The following is a 23,753-nucleotide window of genomic DNA, read 5'->3' on the forward strand; positions in this document are numbered from 1 at the left end:
TTTTTCTTTCGTACCTTCAAAATTTGGGTCATCTCAAAGAAATGTTTATCTTGGAAATGTTGAATTTATTAATCTCTATGTTAGGTGCAATTGTGAGAAATGAGCACTAGTTGCTTCAAAAAACATGTCATAACTTTCATTGATATAAATATATCTTTATATAGATCTCGAAATTGTAAGTTTGTATGTTCAACAACAGAAGCAAAACTCAAAAAGTCATCACCAAATATTTGTCAGGTTAAAACTTAAGTTTTATAATAAAAAACAGACAGACAAACACTTCTGTTATTTTATAGGTAGGTATATGTAGGTTTGTTTTTCCTAACTTAAAAGGGGGGGGGGGGCGAAAGTGACACTTTTTAAAACCAAAACTAAAAGTCAAAGGAACTCAACTAAAAAAAGTGTTACAGGTCTGACATTTTGCATGGCAGTTGCTTTATAGGGGTACAATATGGAACTGTGAAGAAACGGCGGCGCAACCGCCGAAAACCGCCGAGAAAAGGCAACAAAAATTACGGCGGTTGCGCCGCCGTTTCTTCACAGTTCCATATTTTACCCCTATAAAGCAACTGCCATGCAAAATCTCAGACCTGTAACCCTTTTTTTAGTTCAGTTCCTTTGTTGACTCTTAGTTTTGGTTTCAAAAAGTGTCACTTTCGCCCCCCCCCCCCCCCGTTTTTCATTTTGAAACATTAAAGTGCCTTGTCGCCCAACCCGCTACTTCAACACATTAATTTCATTGGTGTATATTCTGCACAAGATTTATTTTTTTTTCCCTGCTACAAAATTTTTTATTTTTTTTCCCCCCTAGATTTTTCTTAAAAAGTAGGGGGGGGAATAGAAAAATATTTAAAGAACTCTATATTTTATTTATTTTATCCCTCCTACCACACATTTTTTTATTTTTTTTAACCAAGGAGGGGGGCGAAATGGAAGAAATGTTTTCAGTTTTCTTAATTTTTACATTTTTTTTCCCTCCAACCACTTATTTTTTATTCCCCCCCCCCCCCTGAGCCGGGGATCCCATGCAGAATATACACCCCTGATTAATTTTGAAAAAAATTAAATAGGGTGGTGGCGGTGGGTAGTTTTTTTGCTAGTTTGTTTATTACTTTTGTTCCTACCTTTTTTCTGTTTACTGTAAAATAAGGGGTAATGTGGTTTTGGTTCTCAATTGGCACTTTAAGAGAAAGCACCGATGTAGTATTATAATATTTAGAGTTGTCAAGAACTAGGAGCTTTACATGAAGTTGATCAATTAAAAGAGGATAGTAACTGGAGTATCTCCGACCAAGATGAAGCTATCATTCATCCGTCTTTGGATGAGGAAATTAGGTAACTATATAAATAATACAGACAACTATTGCTGACTTTTATTTTTAAAAGCCAAGTTTTTCTATAATTATGGTCCATGGAGGGACTTCCTTACGTTCATCCGTAACGGATAGCTCTTATTGTTAACTAATGAATATTAGATTTGTTAGAATTAAGGCATTTATTTCAAACTTGGCATGGTGATTCCTGTAGAAGTTAGGTACGATTTCGAAAGCGTAGCAACTCTATAATCGTTACCAGAATGTCTTTACGTCAATTTAAAAAATGTTGATTTTTATTCAGTTCCGATACTCTACAAGTGTTAGGTACCTAATGTTTGTTTGTTCTTGTTTGGTTGTTGGAATCATTATTAAGTTTAGGTTTGAGATAATAGAAGAAGAACCCCATCAGAATTCACAATTACAACACCAAGAAGATATAAAACCCCAGATAGATACTAAAGACACAAATATATTATCCAATAATGCTGCCATAGAAAAACAATTAAGAAATAATCATTTGAAAAGATCAAAACAAAAACAAAACTTTTCAAAGAAGGTGAGCTTTTATAATAAATGAGATCATTAAGATAAATCTTCCCTGTAAAAATCCTTACAATAAAGTAACAGGATCTTCGTCTGTCTATCTGTACCGAAGGATCTCGATAACCGATATGGTTTTCCTTTATAGGGTAGCTTCTCACTGGACCTAGGAAGGTTTATAACTATTTTGGGGGAGGGTACCACCACCGTCCTAAGGGAGATCGCCCTTAGAAAAAAAATTAACTAATCCCCTCCCTAATATTTTTCTTTTAAAATCTTAAATAAAAAAATGGTTAACGAATTTGACTCCCCCATCCTGAAGTGCCCCTAGGCCTCTAGGGGCCTAGCAACAACGTGTAACAACGCTAAAATGAATTCATTTTTAGAAGAGATTGTCGTACCATTGTGAAACATGTTTTCAAGAATTTTTGTACCTGAAGGATCTACAGAAACATATTAAGATTAACCAAGGTAGAATTTTATTCTTAAAGAAAGGTAGTAGGATGTCTGTGTGTCTAACTGTTTGTAGCTTAGGATTTCGCTAACCGATATTGTTCTCCTTTACGGTGAAACTTTATATAGTTCCATGAAAGATTTTTTGAGGGGATGTCTTAAGATAAATAACCTAGAATTAAATACATAGGGTCGAAGATAGTAAAATAATTTAAAGTGCCGTTAGAGATCTCTTTGGTTATAACCGCTACTTTATAACAGAGAGTAATAAATGTAATAATAATTAAAAAGACAAAAATATTTCAGAACTTTTCTTGTTGTTTAACCTTTTTTTTCAATATCAGCTTTGTGTACTATAAATATTATTTTAGTTTTTACCAGAGTTAAAGTGTGGAAACTCAAACTTTTTTCTGTATTTAGATTGCACGAATTCGTTGTCTTGTGATATATGCAGCAAATCATTCTCAAATTTTGCCACTTTAAGAATTCACAAAAATATTCATAGGAACTCATTGAAAATATTTTTGATGCACAATTTAAAAACTTTAAGGGGTAGTTTCACGAAATGCATTTGAACTTAATTTAGTGAACCGCATATTTTTTTCTGGTTAATTGGTTAAACTGCATTTATATGGCATATATTTGAAAGAATTTCAATTTTCTACCACGTAGTTTTTAAAATATCAAGACTTGAAAATCATCTTTTTAAATTGCATATATCACAAAAATACAATTTTCAAGTCTTGATATTTTAAAAGCTACGTGGTAGAAAATTGAATTTATTTCAAATATATACTATATAAATGTAGTTTAACCCATTAACTAGGAAAAAATATGCAGTTCATTAAATTAAGTTCAAATGCATTTCGTGAAACTACCCCTTTAAATTAATTAGGTTCTTATATCTTGTTAAAGGCGAAGCGTTTCTACAATAAGGGTCGGTCCGTCCGTAACGGTAAGCTCTTTTCATTAATTTTGACATATTAGAATTGTCCTAACGATTTCAAACTTTGCATTAGGGTTAGGTACGATTTAGGATGCTGATTTGATTTTTGTTATAATGATTCCTAGGACAAAAAATAGAATATTCTAAAATTAAACCCTACAAGTAAATGTATGTCCTTTTACTGTATTCTGTAATTACGTAATTTTGCAACAAATGTATGCACAATTTTGTTGAAACTTACACATTAATGTTTTGTCATTAAGTTCTGATACTCTACAAGAGTTATTGTACGTTTGTACATTCTTCTGATTTAGAGCTACGCTTTTGTGGATGTTGTTATCCTTGTTAGTAGAATGATTTATAGAATATTCTATGGTTAAATTTTAAGCCTCATTTCTTGAAGTAAACTTTTCTTATAATAAAAAAAATAATTTTCTGTGTTTAAAAGTGAGGAAAAGCAATGGATTTGTGAATCTTGCCCTAAATCATTCAATTCTCAGTCCTCCTTATTGGATCATATTAAAAGAAGTCATTTAGGTAAGATAAAATTGAAATAGTATTTTATAGAAAAGAAATAGGTTTAATACTGATAAAAAGGTTTTTTTTCCACAAAGTGTATTCTAAGAAATATATTAATTCTGTTTTTCGTTTTTTGTAAATATTTGAAGTAAAATCTTTTTTTGTAGCTAAACTCACTAGATACCTGAAAAGGGGGAGACAATGGGCTGATTATTACACTAGTCCCCAAAGTTTTATAATTATGTTTCATTTGTTGGCTTGATAACTTTGGGGACTTTATTTTTTATTAATTATCAAGTTGAGGGACCACTAATTATATCTACAGAAGGGGTAATTTGGTGTATCATCTTTGAGGATGTACATTAATTTATCTGCCATTTTCTTATCCCCTTCAAAGAACTACTTTTTCAAATCATTAGTATTCTATTCTAAATTCAAACATTTATTGAAAACTTAATGAAAATATTTTTTAAAAACCTAATGAGAATATTTATGATTTAGAGTTAAGAAAACACGAGTGTAATATTTGTGCCAGGAAATTTTTCTCAAGAAGTGAGGCTCAAAAACACATTAGGAAAGGGATAGTTCTATGAAGTGTATTTAAAGAGTTAAGGTACTTAGAGTAGTGAACTTTTATATGTCTTAGTAGAATATATTAGGCATTGGATAGATATGATTATATGTTAAAGAATTTTTAACATTGACCAGACCAAACTTTTTTTATTTGACAATATCGAAAAAAGTAAAAGTGATTTGCCACATAAATTACATGAGAATGGTCTATTTTTTTCCAAATATGTATAGCCAAAACACCAATTTTAGTGAATCTTTTTCCACATATTTCACAAGAGTTATAAAAAAATTGAACAGGGGTTCCCCTTAGGACAAGTTACTTAAAAAACATAAAAAATAACGTCCGGTTCATTACAGGACAGGTTTTCTATAGATTCTTTTTTTTTAAATAAAGAAAACCGTCCGGTTTACTTACAATATACACATTATCTCACGCGGAAATACCAACTAACCATACAACATATATATATATATATATATATATATATAAAGACCATTCTCATGTAATTTATGTTGAAAATAACTAACTCTTAGATATTGTCAAATAAAAAAAGTTTGGTCAGGTCAATGTTAAAATTCTTTATCACAATCATATCTATCCAATGTCTAATATATTCTACTAAGACATATAAAAAGATCACTACTCTAAGTACCATACTGAATATTTTATCGGTCATTCTTTGTTGTTATGTGTATTTTGTTGTATAAAAAGTTTGAAGTTCTATTAACTAGTAAATGCTATCTAAAGTTGTATTTATGAGAAAAAAGTTTTTGCCATATATAACATGCAACGAAGTTGAAAATAAAAATGAAAAACTCATTTTTTAAGGAAAATCCCTGGTAAAATCTTTTAATTTTAATCAATAACTTTATATTATGCACTACTACGTTATCTAAAATAGAAAAAACTTACAGTTCACTATTTTTTTTTTAAATGCACTTCGTGAAACTATCCCTTTTAATAAGAGTTCATAATTATACAAAATAATAGCTTTCATAACATTTGAAATTTATATGAAAAAGTGATACATTTAGAGCATTTAATGAGTTGAGGAACTTGGAATAGTAAACCTTAATGTATTTTTGTAGATTATGATAATTATGGGCATTAAATAAAGATACATTAAAAGAAAAATTTTCAGTTTTGAGATACACCTAAAAATATCAAATTTGTGATTGATAAGGTTACTTTTCCAGGTTACCCCAATGATTGCAACCATAAATCACAAGAATACATTAGTACTTCATAGGGAAGTAAATAATAAATAAATAATATGGCACTATGAAAAGTTTTGTCTGTTCCAATGCATTTCTTGAAACTACCCCTTTAGTATATAGTTGTTTTGAATTAATGAAAAAAAAGCTCTTATTTGAATTTGCTAGGACGCATACTGGTGTGAAACCATTTAAATGTGAATGTTGTGCAATTTCTTTCTCCCAACTTAGTCATTTGAATAGACACAAGAAAACTTTGAAATGTGTCCTTCAGTCTGCATCTTAAGCAAAAATAAGTTATGTGAGTATAGTAATAATGGATGTAGAATATGCGTGGATATTATGACGGAAAAAATTGTCGTCAATTTAGGTTGCTATTTCCCATGTTATTTATTTGTCAGTTCATTAATCTAGTAGGAAGGGATGGGGTAAAGGTGTTTGAAGGGGGAATCGTTTTTTAGCCCGCTGCGTGTTTCACTTTATTATTTCAGTTTTAGAATCGTTTAACCGAGCCTAATTAATTTAGGACACTACTGATACGCATTCTGTCATTCTGTATCCTCTTGTTTCATTTCAAAGAGGCATCAGTTTTCTTTAAGACTAATCTTGTTTTATTAAAGTATAAAAAATACCTATTCTATACAAGAATTAAAATTACACAAAAATGATAGCAAAGCTCAAAAATACCATTATTGGAATACCCTTTTACAAATGACTAATTTAAATTTTCCCTAGATGGATGTTGTAAAGAAAATGCTGATCTTCAAAAGGCCAAACCACAAGGACGACAAAGATCCGTAGTTGGTCAGCATGCTTGCCATATTTGTGGTAAAAGATACAAGAAGAAGGCAGTTCTTAATATTCATATGCAATCACATAGCAATGTCAAGGTGGGTCGGATTAGTATTAAAAGCTAAGCTTTTCTATAATTAAGGTCGGTCCGTCCGTCCCCAACGGATAGCTGTTTTCATTATTTTGTGCTATTAATTTCAAACTTTGCATAATGGTTGAAATAACAGTTATGTACGATTTTGAAAGCATAGCAATTCTATATCGTTACCAGAAAGTCCGTTTTTAGAATTTCTTTCGACAACAACTTTTTTGATGATATAATTATCCTATTAATTTGTTGTTTTTGGAATAATGAGTCCTAGGATAACAATGTACAATATTATAGACGAATCTTCTCTATAGTAAAATTCTAAAAATGAAAGTATGAAATATTGTTCTTCGCTAGGAGCCTCTCTTTTATGATTGTTGTCATCCTTGTTTTTTTTTTAAATATTTTGTTTAATAAAATCAAAGTTTATTGGATGTTCCCTACGTCCGCATGTTCTTAAAGTGGTAGCTCTGATTATATATATATGTAGGCATGATAGAATCATCCTATCGATTTCTACTTCTTAGCTTTATTTGGAAATGACAATTCCTATGACGAGTAGGAATTTTACTCAACTGTTAAAAGCGTTGTATCAATCACTAAAATTTTAGTATTTAATCGTAAATCTTTATTAAAGGATAATGGTTCTTATATACATATCTAAATGTTCAGGCCTTTCTTTGTGTTGATTGCGGTGCAGGGTTCAAAGCCCAGTCAGGTCTCATTAATCACAGGAAAAGAGTTCATCTGGGGGTTAAACATCACAAGTAAGATATTAAACAAACCTTGCTTAAAATATTAATAAAGTAAAACAGATAATTAAGATTTTAAAAACCCAACAAAAGTTAAGTTAAGTGAAATTGTAATATTTAGACTATATTTATGACTCTTTTTTACCGGTATTTATCGTGTATTCTAAACAAAATTCTAAATCTCAAACAAAATATAATTGAATTTGAGACAATCCCTTTACCTTTTCCCAATTTTCTATTTTAGTTTTAAAAAAGCAAAGAAATAATATTTTTAAGGGGAAAACCTCCCCAAAATAGTTACAGACCTTCCCTATAAACCTATAAGAAGTTATATCGTAAAGGAGAACCCTATCGGTTCAGCGGTAAGCGAGATCCTTTAGTACCAAACACATACATTCTGTTACTTTTATATAGGAATATACTTGGTTAAAGCTAGTTTGATTTATATACAATACATTTTTGTAGAGCGTAGATTTTAGTTGTTGTTGTTGTTGTTGTAGCCATGATTCTCTGAAGTTAGGACTCAGATGCACACGGAGACTGGAAGTGAGAATCCTTTGGCCAATCTTAGATTGGTAAGCTTCGCGCACAGCTGATTGTATTCTATGTTACATTACAAGCTGACCCGCAATTCTCGTGGAAGCTACTCAATTATTACATCACCCTGGCCTAGAGTTTTGGCAGGTGTTCCATATTAAGCCACCCTAATTAATGGCACTCTCATACGAGGAGCATGGATGGGGGAAAGCATAGTTAGAGCTGCTTGATTTGTAGAATCCTAACTTCCTACAAATCTCCCCCCTTACAACCCTAGGGCATCTTAGGGAAGGTTGCGTGATCATAATCTGACAAATTGCGACAGCATTTGTCCACCAAGTACAAAGTCTATGTGGGGACTTGAACTCGGTTTCTCCCAACCACAGCGTAGTGCGCTAACCACTACACTATGGGACACCCTTAGATTTTAGTTGAATATTTTATCGTTAGGTGTCCAGAATGTGATAGAGAATTTTATGCACGAAAAGAATTTGATGATCATTGCAGAACTCATTCAGGAGATAAACCCTTTCAGGCATGTTTAATTCTACCGTTATTTAATATGGGTATAAGTAGGAGACGAAAAAATGTTTTCAGAACTGTTTATTTCTTCATTTTTCCACCCTACTATATGTTTTTCTTGTCTTGTCCCCCCAAGAAGGGAAAAAAATGGAAATATAGGGTAGTGTGGGGTTAATGCGGTAGGGGGGTCTAATTCCGGTCACTCGACCAACTTTTTTAAAACCGTTTTTTAACAGTGTTCTAAACGTTTGCGAGAGATCTTCAGAAAAGCAAAGTTGTAGTTCATTGCCTATACTTTCATTTCTTACATCAGCAAATTTTTGTCAGATCACTCCTTCTATGCTTTTTTTGCCCTCAAAAAGTTGCAAAAAATTTGCAAAAAAAAAATTTCAAAATAGGCCATGTTCAATCTAAAATTGTGAAAAAATGGTAAGTCCTATTGACCCCCGGGTTTTTGTAAAATGAAAGATATGGCATTCATTTATCGTTTGCAATTGGAGGCGTTGTTCTAACTTGATTTTTTCATAATTTTTTTTTCGTCTCAAAAAAAGGGTCTATTCCGGTCACTTTTTTTACTTTTTTTTATTACTGTATTTACAACTGTATAATACCCTAATGTTTTATTTAGGTGATCTGGAAGCATAAACAACCAAATGCATGACCTAAGCTTTAATCATTGCCTTGCCTGTTGTGTGATGTACATTACTAGTCATTTTACTGCTTGTATTATGTCATGTTTTGTTGCCTAAGCTTTTCAAATTGTAAAGACATTAAAAATTTGTCAGACACATTTTTATAGTAATGGGAAGAGTATATCACCCAAAGGAACGCCTTAAATATTTGCCTGAAGATGTATCAGCTGCATTGGCTCATGTAAGGAGGGGTATGTCTATTAGAAAGACTGCTAGAAGATTTAAAATTCCATATGAAACCCTTGCATCTTTTTCGTATAAGAAGGTGTTCGCGATTTTTGTGCAGTTTGGATTTTTTATGTCAAATCGGCTAGGATTAAGCTAGAAAGGTGTTTAAGGTGTCTATAGAAAGCTCTTTGCATGTCCTAACAAAAACTCCCCAGGATATGGGTTCTATCTCCAAGATTTAGAGTACATATTCAAGATTTTGCATTTTCAAAATTCCTGTTGCATAAAATGTGTTGAAATATTAGAGTTAGACCCCATATCATTTCGAGTTAATTGTCAGGCATGTAATTTTGCATCTTTAGACACCTTAACCACCCTTGTAGGTCAATCCTAGCCAATTTGAGACAAGAAAAAATGTATCAAAAACTGCTGTCAAAACTGGCAGGATTTTTAAAATTAACAATTTTTGGGGGAAAAATCACTTTTTTCAAGAAATTCCAAGACCTGCGAATCAGAAATTGCCTCTAATTTATGTATAAAGCTTAAAAAAACCTTTTCATATAAAAAAAGTATGATTTTTTTTTAAAAGTTTGCATGAAAAATATTTATGGGTTTTTTTTGCGATTTTACCGACTTTTTTAAAATGGGGAAAATGTTGTCAAAAAATTGTCTGATCTGCATGCGACTAGTACCGTTAGAAAGCTAATGGCCTCAGCTTTCTACTCATAGTTTAAAATGTTAAAAAAAAATATTTTAAGGGGGTGTTCCACCCCCCCAAAGTCAACTGACCGAAATAGCCCCACCGGTGGGGTTATTCCGGTATAGGCCAACCGCCGCCCTTTAAACCGATTTTTGACCGACTTCTAGTTGCGAGATCTTAACGGGACCAAGACAGGCTTCTTCGTTATTGCCATATCTTTCATTTGCACTCTTAAAAACCGGAAAAAGTTTTTGGGAAGTATGTTTTTTTTAAGTTGAAGCAAAAAATTGACCGGAATAACCCCGCACTACCCTACTTAATATTTAAATTAAGATTTATTGCTTGCTTAGTTTTACTAATTAGCTAGAAAACTAAGAGGCCTTGTTTTACACTGCACTGTTTTTCTCATGTTCTTAGAAAGTTGAATATTTGAAAAAGCTAAAAAGAATTTTTTTATATTAGTGTCCTCTGTGTGGAAAATGTTTCAACAGAAATGCGCACTTGAAAAGACACACTGATTCTGTTCATCTAAATAAAAGTAAGTTGAATTATCATTGTATTTCATTTTCTCGTATTTATTCGAATCCGGTGGATAGGAACCGGTTCTCATCCATACGAAAAAAACTATGTCTAGCATCATATTATATCCATCTTTCTACGAATATAAAAATGTACAATCATAAGATTAAAACCAGTTTTTTTAGCCGGTGCCTCCGGCACCTCGGGGCTAAAAAAACTAGTTTTTATCTCATAATTGTACATTCTATATCCGCGTAAAGCCGTTTATAATACGATGCGAGAAATAACTATTAATTATTTGCATTTATTTTATATATTCTTAATATTGTTTTTTTTTCAGAAAAATTAAAGTTGAGTAAAGGAAATAACCAAGTAAGTTTTTATTCTAAAAAAAAGATTTTAGTTTTTTTCAACGAATTTAATCTTAAAACCTTTTTCTAAAGGATGAAGAAATGAAAACAACTGTTATTGAAGTTATTCAGTCAAACAAAAAACTGTTAAGGAAAAAGGTAAGAAATTTTAAATTATGACTGTTTTTTAAAAACTTTAAATGTATTTTTAATAAGAAAAAGGTTCGGCACCCTTTTACAAAGGGAAAACCAGTAAGTCATACAGTTGCGTCCCACAGTGGCTTTCTTCGGGGGTGGTTGTGGTACCCTCCCCCAAAATAGTTATAAATCTTTTCAGGACCTACAAGAAACTAAATTTTAAAAAAGGAGAACCATATCGGTTCAGTGGTTAGCAGGATCCTTCAGTACAAACCCACAGATTCTATTACATTTATATAAGGAAAAGAAGCCGAAGAAAGTCTCTCAATGACGTCATACAAATGAGGGATGAGGAGAGGAGTGGGAAAGAAAACCCCTAAAAAAGAGATGGATAACCCCTCGTTTTTATGACGTAACATGCTGATTTTTTTTGAGGGACTTTATTCGTCTTCTAAGGATAATATTGTGAAAAATAAAACTTATTAAAATTTAGGTATCACAAACAGCGCCAGATTACAAGACCCTAAAAGCCCTGCTGATGAAACCCTCTGATCTTACAAACAAAGATTATAAACCTGAACTAACCATAACAGCTGACACCAATGACGATGATAATGTTCTATTAATGGGCAAATCAGGTGTTATTTTCCCCTCTGCTGACGAAATATCGGTTTCCAATCAAGATTTTGTTATTAGAAGAGTTGCTAAAAATCCTGATATTATTTTATCACATGAATCTGTTGATTCAAGTATTGAAAGAGTTAATAGAGCTCCCATGGTTGTAAACCCTGATTTGAATCTAAAATCACAAACATCTGGAAACCATGCCTTGATTACGTCACAAACAATAGATTTTAGAAAGGATATTATTGGTAGAACTTCGGTTGGGAACCCTAATGTAATTTTCAAGCCATCGTCGTCAACAGGCAACCCTAATATTATATATAAACCAATAACACCCACAAACCGTGTGATAGTGACGTCACAGGATGGAACAGCTGATATTGCGCCATATTTGGCGGTAAATCCAACAAGAACAAGTAAATTGCAAGTTGTTGAGGATGATGTTGAGACTGGTTTTGTATTAAAAGATATTAGCCATCAGCATTTTTATGAATCCAGGCAATCTACAGAAATGGATGAAGATTAGGCTTTTATAAAATAAACATATGTTACAGCTTTGTATAATACACCAACTCAGAATTACCACTTTTTAAAATTCAATGGGCGCGCTATTCCAACCCATTTCTTTTATGATTTCTTTCTGGGGAGGAATTATTTTTTTATTTCTTCCTGAATTCGTCTTGAAGAGTAGGTAAAGAATCAAAAAACGATTTTGAAAGATTTTGATCATAGCAAGAGCCAGCCTCAAAAGACTGACATTTTTTTCCATTTCAGCAAAATAGCTGATTTTGATGGTTATTTGCGAATAACATATCTCAAAGTACCTTTGAACTCTTATAATGCCAAATTAATATGTGATAATGATATTGTTATGATTGTATTTATATCAAACTTAATTTTATAGTAAGAAAATTGTCGAGATTTTTAAAACATTTTTAGCTGCTCGCTCCTCTTTGATAAGGGTCTGCACTGCATGCATGTTAGTACATCTGATTGTTATGAAAATTTATAAGTTTGGTAATTGATAGTTAATACTTCAATAGTTATTTATCGCATCGTTTTATAGACAGCTTTCTGCAGATATTAAAATAAAAATTATAAAATATTATGATTTTTATTTTGATAATCGTGAAAAATTTACTATAATACGATGCTATTCAAGATTTTTCAGTATGGCTGAGAACCGGTTCTAATCCAGCGGATCTTATTCGGTTTCAAAGCCATTCTGAAAAATAAATATTAAAAATCTTAAGGTAAAGTATGGTAGATTGTTATTTCTGCGCTATTTTTGGACTTAATTTTCTTTGATTTCAGAAAAATGGAATTGCCCGACATAAATTTTAATAAATCAGAATATATTGAAACCGCAAGTGGCAATAGGAAAAGTTTAAAATTATAACAAAACTTTTTTTTAATATTCACAGAATGCTGACTAAAATTCGATGCGATAGATAATTATTGTTGTGTTTTTATAAAATTGTTAGCAAAGAGGTTGCAAATTTAATTCGATATTTTTTTAGAACTAGAATTGTTACTTAGACTTTGAAACAGGACTTAATATTTTTAAAAATTATATTATTCATTAAAAGAAAATCTCAGTCTAAGGGACATTCTAAACTATTTTGTACATTCACATTAAAATTAATTTTCTTGGTTAATTTTTGCTTATTACAGATTCAGGGGCCGTAATTCAGCAATTTAATTTCATTTGAAATAGCTGAAAAATTGGATATTTTAGTGGCGTAAAACTTGTTTAGTGCCGTAACTAAAGAAGATGTACGAAATGGTTGGGAAATATTCACTTAGAAGTGTTTGTCTTCCTTGTCCCTGTACGGATAGAATACGAGGGGGGGGGGGGGGGGAGTTCTGACACATTTGCGTAAACCTGGTATATAGGCTTTATCTTTGGACTGTGGAGGATAGGTTATTCTATATACCAGGTTTACGCAAATGTGTCAGAAATTCCCCCCCCCCCCCCCTTAATTTTTAACTAACTTTGTACACAGAGTATCTCGAGCAAGTGTGCTTTGTGGTTCTCAAAATATTATTCTTAATGGAAAGGTAATAAATTATTTTTAATAGCGAAGATATTTTCTATAATTACTTTGTCTATTCGTCAGTGTTCAAACATTTAAACCACTAATTCATATTATACAGAAGGGGAAGTTTTGTGTGTTCATCCTTGTGGAATTGGATTTATAAATCGGCCACTGTCTTATCTCTTTAGATCCTACATAAACAAGTATAATTGTAAGGAACATTGTTTATTATAAGAGGTTATGTGACATTTATTGTAAAAGTCATTGATCAATAATTTTATTTAGAACATTGTGCAAAGCGAGGCAATTATACGCGGTGATTTAGCAAATGTACGCGTCGGCAGACACTGTGTCATTTCCAGTAAAGCTGTTTTAAGGTAAATTTTAGCAATCCTATTTTTACTCTATAAGACTCTATAAACCGAATTTTATTGAGAAATTTTCACCATAATTTTGCGTCTAGCTGACGTAATTATTTAACATTGAAATTTCTATCATGAGTGCAGGAAAATTTTAAAAATCTAGGTACATAGAATGTCATTTTTAAATGCTTACAACTTTTTGTTATTGAAGATTTTGGCTTGCAGGCTCCCCTTTTGTAATAAATACTTAAGCTCGTAATTAATATATAATCTTTTTAAAGGCCACCCTTTAAGAAGTTCAGCAAAGGAGTAGCTTTCTTCCCCTTGCAGATTGGAGATCATGTCTTTATTGGTAATTTATTTTATTTTCAAGCTAAAATTTTAATTATATATATTATCCTTGTGTAAATGGTTATGTTTTTTGTTTGTAGCTTAAGTTATCCTAGATATCCTAAATGCTAGGAGCGCAACCGCCAGTTTCTAAAGCATTAAACATGTTATTTAATCTTTATGTTTATGCTTATTGAAACACACACACACTCCAAATCTCAGCTTTGCAGTTTTAATACCAAAATTTAATTTATTAGGTGAGGGCAGTGTTATTAATGCTGCTATAGTGAGCTCTTATATTTACATTGGTAAGAACTGTGTTATTGGCAGAAGATGTGTTATTCGAGACTGCTGTTATATCGAGGTAATTTATGCAGTACTGGCTGCTACATCACTAGAGGCCTCTACTAGGGGTCTGGGGTTAAAGGGGCGGGAATTTAACCCTTCATTTCAAAGCCTTAAATAGTATATATACGTGAAAAACAGAGGAAAATTTGTCGTCAATTTAGCTTAATAATATGGACCTCATTTATTGGTCACTTCGTTCATTCAGCTGTAGAGAAGGGTATTGTGAATAGGGGTGGATGGGATTATTATTGTAGCCAGCTGCAAGTATCACATGAGAGTACATGAAAATCTGGTGCAACATCCAAGTATTAATATATCTATCGATTATTATGATTTATTATCCAGGACGGGACAGTGATACCTCCAGAAACTGTTGTTCCAGCCTTTAGTAGATACTCTGGTTCACCTGGCAAACCTGTTGGGGAACTTCCTGAATGTACACAGGTAACTACAGCCATCAGTAGATACTCAGCTTTACCTGACAAACCTGTTGGGGAACTTCCTGAATGTACACAGGTAACTACAGCTATCAGTAGATACTCAGGTTTACCTGGCAAACCTGTTGGGGAACTTCCTGAATGTACACAGGTAACATAGTTCCAGCCTTCAGTAAATACTCAGGTTCACCTGGCAAATCAGTTGGGGAACTTCAAAGACTAACATGCATACAGGTTACATAGTTTCCAGTATAGCTTATTGTGGCGCCGACTAGCGGTGCTTTAAATTGTTTTGGGTATTCTTTTCTGTGAATGATTTTTCTGGGGAGGGTGGTTGCACCCTACCCCAAAATATTTAGAAATCTTCTAGGACCTTAAGAAAGTACTTTGTTAAGATGAACCATATAAGGTCAGGGGTTAGCGAGATCCTTCATTTTTCATTTTCATAAAATGTCTTATTTTTAGGATAAAATGATTGACTTCACCAAGAGTTATTACCAACACTTCACTCCTGTCAGAGAATAAAGTTATCAACCAAAAATTATTATTATTCTTTTTATATACCTATCGTTTTATATTTTGTATTTTTTTGTATATATGATATGGGAGGGAGAGTGAAATGACCGATGAAATAATCAGGGACGTCCAAGATTTTTATTTTGAGGTGTAGAATGGACGTTTCATGGATTTTTGTTTAGGGGGAGGGGGATAATCTAATGTATTTTTTAAGAATTAATGGGGTAAAATTGGGGGTTTCAAAGTTTGCGGGAGGTAAACACCCCTTTCAAATTAAATTAAAAAGATTAAATTATGGTTCATTTTACTATCACTGTATCATATCCTTATACTAAAGTAACAGGATGTCTGTTTGTGTTTTTGTGTGTCTTTGTGTTTGTACCGATAGATCTCGCTAACCGCTGAACCGATCGGGTTCTCCTTAAAAAGGGTAGTTTCTCATAGGTCCCGGTAAGGTTTAGAACTATTTTGGGGGAGGGTACTACCGCCCTCCCAAGAGAAATCACAATAAATCGAAATTTTTTCCCCTAGAATAGAGACTCTTACATTGCAAAGTATCGTAGCAATTCAATATCTTATTATTTTTTAAAACACCAAAAATTTAAAGTGCCACTAGAGGCCTCTAGGGGCGTAGCCGTTAGTGATTAATATAGGTCTAGGGACTATCATATGATTATAGTTTTAGTGCATGTTCTTCAAATTTTGTATTAACTTCAAGAATTATTAATTGAAAGAAAAGTTAATTTTAGCCAAGAAGAATATTTTATTCTTGCATTTATGTTATCAAAGTAAAACCTATTGTGATCTTAGAATTTTGTTTGATTTTGATTATGTAATATAAATTGGTTAATATAAGATATGTTTTTCATAACAATCCAAAATATGTTCAAGTTAAAAATATTATTTCAGAAATATAAATGAATCTTTAGAAAATAAAACTGGTTCTTGCGATAACCAAATAAATCAATCAAAGACAAAATAAAAATGGCGGGAAAGTTAAATCAACTTCAAGATGAACTTCTAGATTTTGAATCCAAGGTATATATTGAAAGTTGGCTGTTTATCAAAATAGTCCCCAAAGTTTTAAATTAGCTTTTTCTTATTCGTTGCCTTAATAACTTTGGGGACTTACTGAATTTTGATTGGTTGGTTCATTAAGTTGAGTTTCTAAACGTTGCAACCACTAATTGTAATCTACTGATGGGGTATTTTGTGTTTTATCATTGGGGACGTACATCTATTTATCGGCCATTGTCTTATCCCTTTAGATCCCTGAAGTATTGAAACATTTATATATTTTTAGTTTGTATAGACCGTTGCAGATACCTACTTAAATTAAAACCATTACAATTAAAAAATTTCCAACAAAAAATACATCTTTGGGTTAATGAATATAGAATATATACGTGGATATTATGACAGAGGAAAAATTTTCGTAAAGGGGTAGTTGCACGAAATGCATTCAAACTTGAATTTAATGAACTGCATATTTTTCCTGTTCAAAGGCTTAAACTATATTTATAGGGCATTTATTTAATAGAATTTCAATTTGCTACCATGTAGTTTTAAAATATCAAGATTTTGAAATCGTATTTTTCAAAATATTTTATAAAAATAGCTGACATACAAAAACAGCATGATGACCAATTTAGTAATTTCTAATTGTTTGATATTTATTGTAATACTAAATTACATATGTTAGATGGCTAACTTTAAACTTCTGCTTGAAATGCATTTCATGCAACTATCACTTTAAGTTGCTAACATTAACATGATTTGTTGGCAGTCCATGCATCCAGAAGGATGGGCAGGGATAATTTTTTTTAGACAGTCTCACAAGCTTCACTTAATAATCTGATGTGAGATCTAAACAATAATAAATCCATTTTTAGGTTGATGAAATCTTACATTATGTATCAAACGAGCCACCAGAAATTGTGCTAGAAAATCTCGGGCTAGTCAAATCTTTGCTTTCCAACTGTAGATCTCATATTTTTCTAACAACACAAGAAAATCATCAAATTTACAATTTTAAAAAATCTTCCAATTCTTCAAACAAAGGTTATGATTCTAAAATGAAAAAAAAATATATGTATGCAGTGAGGTAGGGGACATTGGACTGTTTATTACACTAGGCCCCATTTTTTACAACAACGTTTTCTTATTGGTTGACTTACTTTGGGGACTTTATTTTTTATTGGTTAGTTCATTAAGTTGAGTGTCCAAACTTTTTAACCACTTATTGGAATTTTAAAGAAGTGGTAATTTTGTGTAACATCATTAGGGATGTAATAAGAACTCTTTAACGTCAAAAGACGCTTTTCAAAATCAAGTTAGAATCATATGTTTTCAAAAATTAAAGTACACAAAGACTCTAAAAGAAGAAAAAGTAAAGATATTTTAGAAAAGATTGAAAACTTAAAACAGGAACGTTGGATACCTTAATATTGAAACCTTTTCTTGGAATAATATTTTGAGATGTGAAAATTCTACAATAGATTCATTTTATTTCCATGCTTGCAAAATATTTTTTAACCCCTTAGTTTTTTCTCAAGCAGGGGGGAAAAATTGTTTTCAGAACTCTTGACCTACCTATATTATTCATTTTTTTACCCCTCCCACATATTTAATTAGTTTTTACCCCAAGGAGGGGGAAAAATGGAAAAAATGTTTTCAGTAGGCCTACCTACTCATTATTTCAGAAACCGCTAAATAAATATTTTTTTAAATATGAATTGAATCCGGTAAATTTTATATGTAAATATCTTTGTTTGTCATGTTTCCTATGTAGAAAAAATAATAATGTATCCAACAAAAATTAAGGACGAAGATGAAGGGGAAGGAGAAGAAAATTCTAAAGATTTTTTCCCAGATATTGAAAACGATGGTTAGTTTTAAAAAGGTTTTTACTTTAATCTTTTATTGGGGGAGGGGGGGATAATTCGTATTCATGTAGGATAGAGATCTTAATATTGGTTTAAGTATTCAAATGTAATATTCATTGCTTTTTATTTAAGATATTTCTCTTATTATAAAAGAAATGAAAATATTGATTGTATCAAACGCCTTTATCAAGTCTGAATTATGAACAAATAATTTTGCATTAGATTTGCTTGATTTGGAGGACTGCAAACGTGAGTCAGTTGAAATGGATTTAGAAGATGCAGCCGCGGTTTTTGAGGAATGATCCATTTTAGAAAGCTTGGAAATAATGAAAAAATTAGATCATTATTGAAATGTAATATGTATGTTATGGGCATCAAGGGGCACTTATTAGAAGAGGGGAGGAGGGTAAGTCGACCTAACCGTTTTAATATTAGATTTAAAAGAAAAAGTAAAAAAGGTTGTTTTTCTTTTTTGGTTAACCTTTCCGGGTGTAATTGAGAGCCATATTTGTCCTGTGGTTAGCGGATCTTTAGTTAGACACAAACACACATCCTGTTACTTTAATTTAAGAATTCTGTAAAGGGGATCAAATGTATCAGGCTAGTCTTGAAGAGAACAGTGATGAAAAATCCTCTCCTAACTCAAAGAAATTTCGTTGTGATATTTGCCAAAGAAAGTTTCAGACGCGACGAGCTGCCGCAGTTCACAAACAAACCTTTGATCATGAACAGGTCAAGTGTCCAGTTTGTTTTAGGTATTTTCAGGTAAGATTCATTTCGTACACTTACATACATTTTAAAAACCTTCACTTTAGGATAACATAGCAAAGTCAATGATTTATAGTTATACTTAAACAGTGAACAGTTAGAAATATGGAGAGAAAAAATTTGCGTCTTTTAATTTTTTCTGAAAGGGGAATCTCCCTTGAAATGACAAAGTGATACAATAGTAACACAGTTTTTGCTTTTCTAATACTACATAGTCAATTTTTCTTTGATTTTTCATGACCAAATCTATATACAGAAACATGTGAAGGATTGCTGTATATTATACTAGGGGCTGCGCACCGAGCTTCTAGGCACTCTGTATTCAAAAGGGCTGAAAATTGCTTAAAACCACCCAATCTTAAAAAAAGAACCCAATCAGTTCAATATTTATTGAGATTTAGCTTCAGACAAATACCATTACTGCTTTATAAAATAGGATATTCGATTAAAAACAGTAATAAAATTAAATTCCTGAAATGATCAGTCCATTCATTTCCAAAACAGAACTTATTACTTTATAACAAAGGATACTTGTTATCTTATGCATAATTTTAGGCGCTCTCCCTAAGGTATGTGGTAAAATAATAACACTGCACCCATATTTTCAATTTATTTCAAAAATAAAAGGCGTAGAGTGTACTGTGCTCGCCAAGCACTTAAATGAAAAGTCCCAATTTAAATAAAAAATTTTCCTAGGCAAAAAGAGATGTAACCCGCCACATGCAGAAGCACACTGGACAAAGTTTATTTTGTTGTGATATTTGTGGCAAGGGAATGTCATCTAAGGTAGGGTTGGCAATCCTCCGATTTTTTGGGTTGGATTCTTAAAAAAATCCGCCCCTAAAAAAGTGAATAAATCCGTGGGATGCGAATTCTTGTTTGTTTTGCGGATTTCAGATTGTGGATTGCTGAATCTAGCAACATTTTTAAAAATAAAAATTTCTAGCCCCTACAGCGGCTATTTTTTAACCCTTACTTAACCTAACCTAAACCAAAATAAGCTATTATGAAAATAAAATACAAAAGAAAATTGATGCTACCCACCATTTTACTTGTAGTTAAGAAACAATAAAATACTTTTTTGGTTTTTGTCTGCCACATTTCAAATAAAATTTCTACAAGTTCTAAAAAAGTGAGAAAAATTAACAATCCGAATCCGCAATTTGAATTGTGGTTTGCGGATTTGGATTCTGGGTCTAAAAATTGGGCGGATTTCGGATTTGGATTGCCAACCCTACTCTAAGGAGTATATGATCTGGCACAAGGAAAATATTCATGGAGAGAGCAAGAAAGAAAATTTTAGTTGTGAGGTAAGTTACATGATGTAGGATTTGTCAGAGATTTAAGGAGATAATACAATGGTCAAGAAATTGATGTGCATCCCCAATGATGACACACATTTTACACCTTCTGTAGATTACCAACCAATCAAAATTCATTTATTTAACAGGTGTAGTGGAATCCTGACATGAAATTTCATTCCCATATAAACGACCCCTTAAATAGTGGATGTAAATATTCCTTTATTTCCCCGGTATTATCATTTATATCCCTGGTTTCATTTTTAGAAGATTTTTATTTTTTTTGGAAGATTTTAGAATTTTTATTAATGACTAAAAGAAAGAAAAATGATACCAGGGAAATAAATGAAATTTAAAAACCAAAATTAAACCACATTTTAGCATAAAAATGAGTTTTTGTTTAAAAGAGAATGATATTCCTATCCAGTTTTTTGTTTAGGAATGAATAATATTAATTCCTAAACAAAAAACTGGATAGGAATACCCCATTCAATTATCACCCAGTTACATATGTAGTAAATCATGTAATCATAAAAAGTTTCTGAAAAATCATATTATATAGAATAGTTACCAGGGATTTAGGGGATATAACAACAGACGTTATGTTCCTAATGATATTAAACAAAATAGCCCCTTTTGTAAATTAGAATTATTGGTAGAAAAGTTAGGACACAGCTGATTAGTACCCAACCAATCAAAATTCAATATTAGTACTCAAAGTACTTGTGCCAATGAATATGAAAACGTGGTTATAAAACTTTGTGTACTTTGGTATCTGTGTAAAAATAGTGAAAATTAACTTCTTTTAAGGTATGTGGAAAATCATTCAACCATGAAAGATATTTGAAACAGCACATGAAGGTGATTCATATTATTGGAAGACCCTGGGCTTGTGATCAGGAAATTGATTTTGTTCATTTTTATTATTATTGCCACTTGCACCTTTATTTTCAATATTATTGCCACTTGCACCTTTATGGTAATGCTAGTTATCAGATACGATTGGGTCAAACATAAACCTTATATAACAAAGAAAGGATGTCTGTTTGTCTGGGCGTGTGTTTCACTGTAGAAGGATCTCGCTAACCTCTGAACTGATATGTTTCTCCTTTACAGTGTAGCTTCTCATAGGTTCTAGGAAGGTTTAGAACTGGTCAGAGGCGTAGGGGCATAGCCGCTAGCATTGTATATACTATGTTGTTAAAAAGGAAAAATACTTAGAAATAGAGGAAATACTGTCTTAGTTTCACAACATGCGCAACTTTTCAATTCCCATATTTTAACCTAATATTGCAATGCTTAATTTCCATAAAAAATCAACAAAATCTTTTCAGTGTGGGTACACTTTTAATTTAAAGCAATCATTTGACAAGCATATGTTGATCCATAACCAGGACAAACAATTTGAATGTGATTTGTGCAGGAAACCTAAATTTTTCAGAACTCTTAGGTAGGTAATCTTTTACATTTTATAAAAGCGAAGCAACTCTGTGATCTTGATCAGAATGTCCTTATGTCCATTTAAGCATAATGATTTTTAACTTTTTTGACTTCCTTTTTTTAATGTGTTAATATTTGTTTGTCCTCCTTTGTTTATGAGCTTCGTTTTCATGGATGTTGCCATCCTTGTTTTTACTAAAAAATCTAATCTTGTAATGTATAAAAGCGGTTCTTTTTAATTCATTGTGTTTTTAAAATAATTAAAAACCTTCCATGGAAATTTTAACGTAATCTAAGACAAACTTTAAAACATCAACCTCATATTAATGGATTTATTTCTTGGATCTTACACCAGATTTTTATTTACCTTAATAAAGTTGAACTTCTAGCTGGCTGAAATAAACAAACATTCACCCTTTTTACTCTCTACTGGATGAACGAATTGACCAATAAGTGATAACTTTGTTAAAAACATAAATTGACGAAAATTTTTCCGCCCTGTCACATTATCTATATGTATTCTATATCCACTCTTTTTCAGTGATCTCGAGGCACATCAAGTAATACACAGCGGAGTGAGACCATTTAAATGTGAAGAGTGCAGTGCAACTTTCGCAAGAAAAAGGACTTTGTTCCAACACTATCGAGTTATACATAAGATTAAGAAGGGTCGGGACTATTTAAAACAAGGAGGAGGAGGATGGAGTGAGAATGATGATTCCAAGGATGATGTAGGTTTTCACAGAGATGAAGACAGTAATAAATCAGGTTAGTTTGGTGACTATTAATATTATGGTGTTATTTAAGCCTCCTATTCTTTGATAGCTAGTGACTAGTTGCATACTAGTGTAGATTTAAGTCCTTCTTAGCGAATCCAAACATATTGCTAAACAATGAGATCCTCTTATTTTCTGTTTCATTAAATCTATCTTTAGATTAATTGTTGTCCTACATGATACACATTCTTACTTGTTTAGATACAATAGAGACCTCTAATTATACAGCAGCTACTCACACAAATACAAATACGACATTCAACAACACAGAGAATGAAAATAAAGAAGACTTGCCAAATTTCTTATCTGATAGATTTATCAATAATTCTTGATTTCATTTTTAAAATGAGTGCTAGTCAATTATGCTGTTTTTTGCTATTTATCCTAGTTCCTTAAAAAAGGCAAAATATTTAGTGTAACTAAAGAAAATTAAATAAAGACTACTTATTCCTAAATTGATATTTTAGTGTTGCATTTAGTGAATTTTTTCATTAACATTGAAATATTACATTTGAATTTAAAAACTTGTTGAATTTAGCATTTTTTTATTTAAATGATATAAAATAACTATGAATTTTGTGAGAATTGTTATGACTATTCAGTACCTGATTTAAAACTTGCCTATTTGCACTTATTTTAGAATTTTTTCCAATTTGGTTTCGAAACCGATTAATATCCGCTGGATTGAGAACAGTTCTCAGCTATACTGAAAAATCACTTATTGCATCGTATTTAGATAATTTTCCACAAATGTTAAAATAAAAATCATAAAATTAATTAAAATTGATGAACCTTGGCCCCTCTGATATAACAAAACTGGTTTAAATCTTAATTTTTCATTTTAAATTTCGTTGAAAGCTGTCGTGTCTATAATATGATGCGATAAATTATTATTAACTATTGCTTAACATTTTCAGTATTAATATTTTGCTTTATAGATGAAACATAATTATGCCATAATGTGATATTAATGTATAATGTATATTGCTTTAATTGCTTAAAAATAAAAAAAGAACATGAGAATTACAATTTTATAAATATTGTTTTCAGTGTATGTTTGCTATGGTATTGATGTTTTCAGAGATTCTTTGGTAGGGTGCAGGTACT

General features: G+C 31.6%; 3 protein-coding genes across 6 annotated transcripts in view; all 3 read left to right on the top strand.

Moving 5' to 3' along the window:
- The window catches only part of LOC145334580 (uncharacterized), a 14,889-nt gene extending 2,126 nt beyond the window's left edge, over nt 1–12,763 (top strand). The window contains exons 6-18 of one of the 2 annotated variants that reach the window (XM_080180081.1): nt 165–237; nt 1,220–1,335; nt 1,695–1,872; nt 2,243–2,327; nt 2,730–2,812; nt 3,702–3,792; nt 6,298–6,452; nt 7,115–7,209; nt 8,182–8,266; nt 10,276–10,351; nt 10,673–10,704; nt 10,776–10,841; nt 11,314–12,763. In XM_080180081.1, coding sequence (XP_080036207.1) covers nt 165–237; nt 1,220–1,335; nt 1,695–1,872; nt 2,243–2,327; nt 2,730–2,812; nt 3,702–3,792; nt 6,298–6,452; nt 7,115–7,209; nt 8,182–8,266; nt 10,276–10,351; nt 10,673–10,704; nt 10,776–10,841; nt 11,314–11,970 — 1,792 coding nt within the window. In that variant the 3' untranslated portion in view covers nt 11,971–12,763. The remainder of the gene's footprint in view (nt 1–164; nt 238–1,219; nt 1,336–1,694; nt 1,873–2,242; nt 2,328–2,729; nt 2,813–3,701; nt 3,793–6,297; nt 6,453–7,114; nt 7,210–8,181; nt 8,267–10,275; nt 10,352–10,672; nt 10,705–10,775; nt 10,842–11,313) is intronic. The other variant, XM_080180082.1, reaches the window with a different exon arrangement.
- Nucleotides 12,748–16,388, top strand: DCTN5-p25 (Dynactin 5, p25 subunit). Of its 3 annotated transcripts, none has more exons than XR_013884877.1 (8): nt 12,748–12,822; nt 13,449–13,505; nt 13,769–13,860; nt 14,127–14,197; nt 14,433–14,539; nt 14,869–14,967; nt 15,426–15,541; nt 16,084–16,388. XR_013884877.1 is itself a non-coding variant. In XM_080180106.1 (7 exons), the coding sequence occupies exons 1-7, from the start codon at nt 12,763–12,765 to the stop codon at nt 15,483–15,485; spliced, it is 546 nt and encodes a 181-aa protein (XP_080036232.1). In that variant the 5' UTR covers nt 12,748–12,762; the 3' UTR covers nt 15,486–15,619. The 3 variants fall into 3 exon arrangements, 1 of the variants encoding a protein (XP_080036232.1); XR_013884878.1 differs by having other exon boundaries at nt 16,093–16,388; XM_080180106.1 differs by lacking the exon at nt 16,084–16,388 and having other exon boundaries at nt 15,426–15,619.
- Nucleotides 16,389–23,728, top strand: LOC145334584 (uncharacterized). Its single transcript, XM_080180096.1, has 12 exons — nt 16,389–16,514; nt 17,369–17,537; nt 17,839–17,901; nt 18,298–18,363; nt 18,584–18,655; nt 18,960–19,126; nt 19,826–19,915; nt 20,374–20,439; nt 21,241–21,326; nt 21,761–21,880; nt 22,412–22,638; nt 22,848–23,728. The coding sequence occupies exons 1-12, from the start codon at nt 16,461–16,463 to the stop codon at nt 22,976–22,978; spliced, it is 1,311 nt and encodes a 436-aa protein (XP_080036222.1). The 5' UTR covers nt 16,389–16,460; the 3' UTR covers nt 22,979–23,728.
- The last annotated feature ends 25 nt before the right edge of the window (nt 23,729–23,753 follow it).

Source organism: Acartia tonsa, chromosome 12, assembly GCF_053477335.1.
Source record: "Acartia tonsa isolate MP-2025a chromosome 12, ASM5347733v1, whole genome shotgun sequence".
Lineage (NCBI taxonomy): Eukaryota > Metazoa > Arthropoda > Copepoda > Calanoida > Acartiidae > Acartia > Acartia tonsa.